This window comes from Ruditapes philippinarum, unplaced genomic scaffold (genome assembly GCF_026571515.1).
Source record: "Ruditapes philippinarum isolate M1 unplaced genomic scaffold, ASM2657151v2 ctg1860_1_1_1_1, whole genome shotgun sequence".
Lineage (NCBI taxonomy): Eukaryota > Metazoa > Mollusca > Bivalvia > Venerida > Veneridae > Ruditapes > Ruditapes philippinarum.
This window is the reverse complement of record NW_026859177.1, coordinates 19,427-28,771: the sequence shown is the minus strand read 5'-3', so window position 1 is coordinate 28,771 and position 9,345 is coordinate 19,427. Positions and strand designations below refer to the sequence as shown.

The 9,345-nt window shown below is 31.9% G+C and overlaps 1 protein-coding gene across 1 annotated transcript; it reads left to right on the top strand.

Annotated features, from left to right (window-relative positions):
* The first annotated feature begins 3,313 nt into the window (after nucleotides 1-3,313).
* LOC132755532 (uncharacterized) lies at nucleotides 3,314-8,169 on the top strand. The gene is made up of 4 exons (XM_060746407.1): nucleotides 3,314-3,449; nucleotides 5,802-6,059; nucleotides 7,129-7,218; nucleotides 8,092-8,169. Exons 2-4 carry the CDS (start codon nucleotides 5,815-5,817, stop codon nucleotides 8,147-8,149), a joined length of 393 nt encoding a protein of 130 aa, XP_060602390.1. The 5' UTR covers nucleotides 3,314-3,449; nucleotides 5,802-5,814; the 3' UTR covers nucleotides 8,150-8,169.
* The last annotated feature ends 1,176 nt before the right edge of the window (nucleotides 8,170-9,345 follow it).

Genomic DNA, 9,345 nt, shown 5'->3' with positions numbered 1-9,345 from the left:
TTGTTTCGCTCCTCATATTACTTGTCTCATCCCTCATATTTCTTGTCTCACTTCAAATATTTCTTGCCTCAACTCTCACATTTCTTGTCTCGCCTCTCATTTTACTTGTCTTACCCCTCAATTTTGTTTCAACTCTCATATTCTTGTCTTACCACTCATTTTTCTTGTTTCACCTCTCATATTTCTTTATGACCCCTCATATTTCTTGTCTCACCTCTCATATTTCTACTCTCATATTTCTTGTATCAACCCCCATATTTTTGCTTGTCTCACCAATCATATTACTTGTCTCACCTTTCATACTTCTTGTCTCAACTCTCATATTTTTGTCTCACCCCTCATATTTCTTTCCCACCCCTAATATTTGTTGTCTCACCTCTCATATTTATTGTGTCACCTCTCATATATTTTGTCACCTCTAAAATTACTTGTCTCACCTCTCATATTTCTACTCTCACCTCTCATATTTCTTTCTCATCCCTCATATTACTTGTTTCAACTCTCATATTTCTACTCTCACCTCTCATATTTCTTTCTCACCCTTCATATTACTTGTTTCACCTCTCCTTTCTCTTGTGTCACCCGTAATATTTCTTTGTCACACCTCATACAACTTGTCTCACCTCTCATATTTTTTGTTTCGGGGCGTCCGTAGCTGAGTGGTTAAGGTTGACTTCAAACCACTTGTCCCACACCGCTGTGGGTTGGAATCCCCGACAGGGACTTTGAATTCTTTCATGTGAGGAAGGTATCCAGCTAGATTACAGAACGTCGGTGGTTCTACTCAGGTGCTCGTTCTTACCTGAAATAAAGCATGGAAGGGCACCTGAGGTCTTCCTCCACCAGTAAAGCTGGAGCGTAAATTTTCTTGTATCACCCCACCCCTCATATTTCTTGTATCACCCCTCATATTTCTTGTCTAACCTCTCATTTGTCTTGTATCACCTCTAATATTTCTTGTCTAACCTCTCATTTTCTTGTCTCAGTCCACGTTTTACTTGTTTCACCCCTCATATTACTTGTCTCATCCCTCATATTACTTGTCTCACCTCTCATATTTCTTGTATCACCTCTCATACTTCTTTCTTTCCCCTCATATTTTTTGTCAAACACCTCATTTTTCTTGTCTTAACTCTCATATTTTTGTCTTACCACTCATATTTCTCTTGTCACCCCTAATATTTCTTGTCTCAACAATCATGGTACTTGTCTCAACTCTCATATTTCTTGTCTCAACTCTCACATTCTTGTCTTAACTCTCATGTTCTTGTCTTAACCCTTATATTTCTTGTTTCGCCCCTCATATAACTTGTCTCTTCCCTCATATTTCTTGTCTCACTTCAAATATTTCTTGTCTCAACTCTCATATTTCTTGTCTCACCTCTTATTTTACTTGTCTTACCCCTCATTTTTCTTGTTCTATCTCTCATATTCTTGTCTTACCACTCATATTTCTCATGTCTCAACCGCCATATTTCTTGTCTCAGCCGTCATTTTTCTTGTCTCCCTTCATATTTCTTCTTTCACCTCTCATATTCTTGTCTCAAACTTAAAATTCTTGTATCACTCGTAATATTTCTTGTTTCATCCCTCATATTACTTGTCTCGCCTCTCTTTTTTTTTTTGTCTCACCCCTCATATTTCTTGTATCACTCGTAATATTTCTTTCTCATCCCTCAAAAAAATCAAATTTCAACATCTATGATAATACATTATATAATTATTAAGTGTATTACAATGTAATATAGATGTTGAAATATGTTGTTTTTTTTTCAAAACGTCTTATAATTATTAAGTGTTTTTGCTATATGTGATCAGTACATGTGCTGGGATTGACAAATATGCATTTTATTTGGATTTTAAAGGCGTTTTGAGCTCCAAACCCCAAGTGTCTGTGAATATCACTTGTCTCATGCACAAAATCATTGCTAAACGGATATAACCCTTTTAAAAATAGCAAAATAATATTTTGTTCCGGAATATTTTACTCTGTTTACGTACATTATTTACATGTTATACATAATAGAGACATTCAGTGTTTCAACTTTTTTGGGAATCAACAATATTATAATGGAACCAATTTAATTTTACTGTACAATATTTCATAAGATATTTCATAATACTACTCTTTCATTTTTTTAACAGGTGCGAGCGAACACCTTAATTGATGGAACCACTACTCTCAATAATCCTGCCAGAAAGCCTGCTATGCAGATTTTAAAGTCAGCGACCCTTTCTTGTAATTTTGATTAATTGTATCCATTTACAAAACTATAATAACAAATATGCCGGAAGTAGAGGCAATGAAAGAATGTCATACGTTTATAAACCACACCGTATTACCGACGCCAGTGACGACAGTATGGTGCAATGATGACAACTTTACTGGTTACTACAGGTATATAAAGTTGCTTAGTATATTGATATTGCTATAAACTTACTGGCAATTGGCTGGAGATACTATCAGTAAATGTTGGGCTCATTCCGCCATTTGAGCGGGTTAATTTAAGTGACTGCATCGAGTAAAAAATCCATGAAAATGAATGATTTTTGTCAATAATGATTTTTGTCAATAATATCTCAAGTTTGATACGACACTGAACTTTTCGCCTTGTCATTTGTCCTTTTAAAAAAGATACCTCTGTACTCTCTATATATACAGCGTAATTAGCAGTGGATTCCCGCTTATGGTTTTGACGATTTTCTGAAGTTTGGTGATAAAAATGTATGTAAAAAATGTAGATAAAAAATACCACCATCTACCATCGGATAATTTATGCAAAATGGTCAGATTAAAGGGTACAAATCTATATCTTATGAAATGCTTTGATAAACTTTTTCAACAGTAAAATTATATTGATTCCATTATTAAATAGAATGTCTCTGTTATTTAATACACGTGAATAGTGTAGGTATAAGCAGAATAAAATGTTCCGGAACAAAATATTATTTTGCTTTATCCGTTAAACAATGATTTATGTTATGCGCCATTCGCTTTTAAGGCAACAAATTACCATAATACTTAATTCATACAAGCATATTGGAAGTGTACTTTTTAAAAATTCAAACAATAAATTTTTTGCATCAGATATATACATGTAGCTTTATACACTTTTATTTTTCATTACAATATACTTATACACGCCCATACTTCATAATTTCACGTTTTAGCAGTTAATTATCCAACCATTCATGCATTTAAATCTTTAAACAATATGTTTTTTCGTGAAAATGCGCTATCATGAAAATTAATCCTATTCAAACGACACTTTGTTTGAAGATTGGATTATCTCCCTTTCTAACCGGCATTCATTTATTATGACAACGCTCGTACTGGAGGGGTAAAAATCAATAGCGAAGGTGTGTGTATGTGTGTATATTGGGAAATTTCTCAATCGTTTGTAAATTTTTGTTTGTACATATTGTGATCACCCAGAGTTAATAAACAGGTATGTTAATGTTTTTTCATCATTATAATGTCTTTTTACATTAATATCATTCTGTATTTGAAATATTGTTAATGATTATTAATGATTTAAATGTTTAAAGGTTGCGAAACGATTGATTGATAATAGCCTGATCAAGCCGCGACATGTTTTTTGTTTACATCTTTTGCTTTGTTTATGATCTTCAATTCAATGTTTATAGCATATTATAATAAGATAGTATTTTACAAAGTCATGGCATGATATAAAGCTTTATATAATCATAATGAAACATTTTTTTATAAAATGTAGTAATAATAATATCATCATTATTTCAACGATTTCATGGACGATTCTCGAAGAATGTTTAAAATAGAATATCTCTGCTATTTAGAATAAAATATTACTAATTAAATTAAATATTTTGCTGCCAATTTAAAGCAGCATGCCTTCCAGATTCATGATATTTTCTTGAAATTTTTGAAAACATATTTAAAAGCATAATATTGTGAAGTAACCAAAAGGAAGCAATTATAATTGCAGCCGACGTAAATTACCAAAAGGAGGTCACAACATGCAAAATAATCATTACTGCGTTAGTAACGCAGTAGAACTGTTGTTATAAAAACTGAAAAATTAGTCATTAATCGCACAAAACATGTAAATTATTACTTGAATCGTGAATCTTTTTACTTTTTCAAATATCTCAAGTTTTATTTTATCTCCATATTTTGGCTCATCTGGAGGCATGCAGTTTTAAGTATGTTTTAACCGTTTAGCAATGATTCCGTGCATTTTGTCATTCAATCCTAAGGAAATATATAAACATAATTATTTCTTTCAAACAATTATTTTGAAAGTTTACAAAAAATTAACAATGATTTTAAATCTTTGTGCAGCAAATATATAGTTTTATGCACTTTAAGATACATGTATATTGGTATTGGGTAATAAATATCCAAAGTTTTGAAATCATGTTAAACACATTTCTATCAAAAATTAAAATATTCGACCTTATTTTGACAGTAGCACGTGTTAACTGAAATCATCCATTTCTTATTTGGCAGACATGATTCGGTACTAAAATGCAGTTAGCTCATGAAATACAACTATACTGGTAGTTTAAATAAATGTTAGAAATTTAAAATAGTGGCAATTAATTATTTTTTTTAGAATGGAAATTGTACATACATGTGGTTGCCAATTACATTTTTTTTTCAATATTAAAGGAACTTCACTACGGTCCAAAAGCCTAAAAACATATACACATGTAATTTGATTTCTTACATAGATCAGCTGGGCACTTAAAATGAAATAAATAAGAAATGTACGCAGAAAATCTTACTTTGTGTTAGTCTTAGCCTGATTTGAGTGAAAAAGGATAATTTTTTCACAGTTAAAATAATTATTTTGGGGAAAAAAACGGAGTGAGCGAATTATCTGAAAATTTTCACATGCAACATTAATCTCGGAAACAAAAATAAGTTTAGTCATGTCAAAAACAAAAACGTTAGTAGAGTCGCTTTAATATCCAGTTTTATTAAGTACATTTTTGGCAATTAACATTTGTATTATCATCTTAAGTTGACACTTGTATTCGTTAAATAAATTACCGTTGATTTCGTTTTACTTTTTCTCTTTATAGATAAAAACACAATAATTTGGAAATGCTATTATAATTTTTTCTTTGATTTCGTTGCGAAAGTATATCAGTTTGATTTATTACCATAAATATACATGAACATATACTGAAGACTTAGGATAGTTATAAATGATGTCCTGGATTTTTGCTATTATTTTCATTTCTCAAAAAAAAATTTAAACTTTGATGTCGTGTTACGTGTACAATTTCCGAAAAATTACTCGAAAACCGTATAGCTTAACTTATTACTATTTATTCTTCTTTTGCTATTCGGCAATTATAGTTACATAGTAATTTAGCATTTTGTATGACAGTGAAAATACCACTTTTTACATTTTTATAACTTTATGATAATTTCGCATGCAGCGCTATGGTTATAAACATTTAATATTTTTAATCCATTTTTAAAATCATTAGACTTCATGGAAGGAAAAAACATTTCTTAGCCAAACAAATACAATGTTTGTTCAAGTCACTCATATATTTCTATAGGCATGTTGATTCTGATTCGTTGATCTGGTGACTTTATCGGCATATCAGGCACGAGTGTTTGCGCCTTTTAATTTAATCAAGTAATTATAGAAGTGCGAGAATGATAATCTAAGTCAAGTTTTAAAAATCCTGTATCCTGTATTTAGCTTTCTTGCAGCAATGTTATATCTGTTGTTTTTTTTGTTTTTTTTTGTAAATGATAAAAAAAAACAACAACAACAAAACTACAATTTTTATTTCAGTATATATACAACCATGAGTCGTTTTGGCCCAAGCAACCCTATTACCCCAAATTACATGTTGGGATCATCCAGCCAGATGACACACCTTAGAAACAAACGAGTAGTTGACGGTCTTCCCCACGTGTGCGCAGACGGACACAGTCACGCCACTGAATCAGAGGTCGTCGCGTGCATTGAGGCTCACAAGGTGTATGTCTGCTCGAGTAACCACATGCACACGGAAAAATCACAGGCTGATAACTGCGACCAGCTGAAACGGTACGTTGTATCATAGTTTGGAGACCTTTCTGTTGAAAATGTGTCAGGGTTAAATCGTATACATATACATGCACAGTGCGTTAACTGGAGTGCGGGTATTAGTTACCCGCACTCCAGAGCATGCCCATTGATTGGCTCATTTTTGCTGGGGTTTACATATTGTGACGGCAGAGAAAGGGAAAGCGACAGAAATGTCATATCCAGATGTTCGTTCATTGGTTCATTTTTGCCGGGGTTTCATATTGTGATACAGGGAACGTGCTTTTATGTTTGACTATGATACAAAAGAGAAAGAACACCAAAACACTCGGCAATCTGATTTATACTCGGGGGCTACGCCCCCTCGTACAAATCAGATAGCCTCGTGTTTCGGTGCTCTTTCTATTACTAATTGATAGAAAATAAGGAATTATGCCGTTTAAAGACGCTGTATTTTCATGACATCAAATAAATGGACTATTCCATCTTTCATTCTGGACCAAACCATTCATCATCGTTACGGGACTTTTCAAAATATTAACTGAGTGAATAGCGATAAATGTAGTCCATGATAAGACAATATGGAAGTACCAGCTTATTTTGGTCTGCACTGGTCGCATGAGTAGATATTCAGTTGCTGTCAGTAGCTAAAGGTTAAAAACACAACGTTTTATTATATTGAATATTTCTATGATCCCTATGTGAAGCGACATTGTAGTTTAACAATCGATGTGTTTGTATTTCCTATGCCTCCCAATGGATTATCGTTACTATTTTGTCGTGTAAATTATGCATTATGTATTATATACCCTTCTAACTATTACGTTTACTTTTGAGCGGAAGGCTTTGAAAAATATTTTTATTTTGATGTAACAAGAACTCTCACGGGTGAATTCGCCCGTCTGGACAGTGGGTTATTTGTGACAACAGTACAATTTATTTTTCAGTCATATTTTATTTGCTAGAACTACAAATACAGCTCTCGTAGACCCTCGATTTAACAATGTATTTTATCCTAATTATCTACTCCCGCGATCGCTTTGGTAATTTTGGTTTGAAATCAAGTTAAATATTTTTTTCTATTTTCCAGGGAGGAACAACAATTAAAAGACAAAGAGCTGGAGAGAAAGCACGAACGCGAGATGATGGACAAACAAATCAAGATGGCTGATAATCTTAGGTACTTGTCTGATTGTTTTTTCGCCCTTTTTCGTTTTTGTTTCTAAACAAACTTTTCATTATTATGAATTTGCCCAGCATTTTGAAAATTCAATGAATTAATTAAATACTTTATACTGCAGAGTCCGACAGATTTGTAACATAAAGGGGGTTGTGATAAATTCACTTTCACCTTTCATTTCTATATGTAATAGATATACCATTGCTGCGTTGACGATTTCTGGGTTAAATTGCGTAAATTATACCATAATCACTTATTATTGGAAATTATACTTGGAAGAATTCTACATAAGAAGCGCTGAAGAGCTATAGGTTAAATTGTAATGATGTGTGTAACATAAAGGGGGTTGTGATAAATTCACTATCACCTTTTATTTCATTAACCTATAGCTCTTCAGCGCTTCTTATGTAAAATTCTTCCAAGTATAATTAATTTACGCAAACCCAGAAATCGTCAACGCAGCAATGGTATATCTATTACATATATCTCAATAGATGAAATATCTGACATATTCAGAAAGATAAAATTTGTATGACACAGCGTACCTGATAGGTTCATGCTTATCAAAATAGAATTCCATAGAAAAATGTATTGCTCCAAATGAAAACAAAGTTGATTCATGTAATATACGTATATAAGCGAGCGTGTACATGCATGTATGCATTTCCCTTTCCCTCTTTTACACATTTCTTCTGCCAGATTGGTATATAATAATTGTATGTAACTAGAATTCTTGGTTTTGAGTCCAGTGAGTCTAGGACTATTTCCGTATTAGTATTGTTTTGTCAAGAGAGATCACTTAAACAGTACTTAAACAACGTACAATAAACACGTTACGACTAAAATATATTGGATTTTATTTTATTTTTTCAGGGCAATGGGCTGGAATTTTCAAAGAAATGGTATGCCTACGCTACAGTGGAAACAATGACAGAACTTTAATAAAAAATAATGGACAAAATAGCTAGATAAGCTATAGTAGAATGTGCCACATTTAGAGTACTAATACCTTACATTCTTTTTCCCAACGACATGGTTACTTAGGGAGCGAAAATCTACATAGATTCAATAAAAAATCACGAATATCTCGTGATCAAATCTTTGTAATTATAAATTGTAAGATTTTTTAAAAGTGCTTAAATGTACCTAAGAAATAGCAAAGGATATGACATGAATATACTTTTGGCGTGACCATTTTTTACAGTATAAGAAAACGTGGTCATGTGAAAGCGTTTGTTTGTTTGTTTAAGAATATAAAATTCAAGTAAACGCTTGAAATTTTATAAATTATAATTTAAATAGAAAGACAGTTATAATTTTTGTTCACCTAAACATAAATCCTCTATGTACATTTATCTTGTGCCAAGTTTTTCGTAAAGAATTGACGACTTTAATTATAAAAGTACATGTATATTAGATGCAATAGAATGTAAAAAATGTCGTATCCTTTTATTTTTCTCATTTGTAACTTTGGTTTTCATACAACCAAGATTATGAACACATATATTTTACGCTTCATGAAAAGTGAATGTCTGAATAGAAAATTAAAAGTATCAAGATATACAATTTAAGGTCATACTGTCGGGTTTAAGATACACACATCAAGCAATTGTTGATACAAGTTTAGTTTTTAAATGTTAGGACATAGGCTATATTATTATTATTTTATGCTATAATATTATATATGATATATACGATATGTAATATAATCGTCAGTTTTCACAAGGTTGCTGAAGTCATAGGTCAAATTATATCTGCTGTAGAAATACTTTCATGTTGTAAAAATGAGTTATAGCTTTCTTAGAATGGCAAATACAAATCAAATTACAGCTAAAATTTTCACATTTTTCAGGATATAAGTTACAAAATAGCAGTCTCGTTTTACATTTTTCAGATCATTTTTCAAGCCTAAAGCGTTTTATAAACATTTTAAGCGTTGTAACAAATGATACTAGTTATTTTCAGGTCATTTGATAAAAGGCAGCTACATTTTCAAGCCCTGAAGAAAATGACAGTTATATTTTTCACATTTTTTTCAGACCACGAAAAGAACCAAATTTCTGTTTTCACATTTATCAGACCATGAAATATTTTACGGACATTCAAATTTCATATTTTCTATGATCA

Bases quoted from the DNA above. Each gene is read 5' to 3' on its own strand.
- LOC132755532 (XM_060746407.1), top strand. From the start codon at position 5,815: ATGAGTCGTTTTGGCCCAAGCAACCCTATTACCCCAAATTACATGTTG. The intron at 6,060-7,128 runs GTACGTTGTATC...TCTATTTTCCAG, and splicing joins AACTGCGACCAGCTGAAACG to GGAGGAACAACAATTAAAAG. The intron at 7,219-8,091 runs GTACTTGTCTGA...TTATTTTTTCAG, and splicing joins AAGATGGCTGATAATCTTAG to GGCAATGGGCTGGAATTTTC.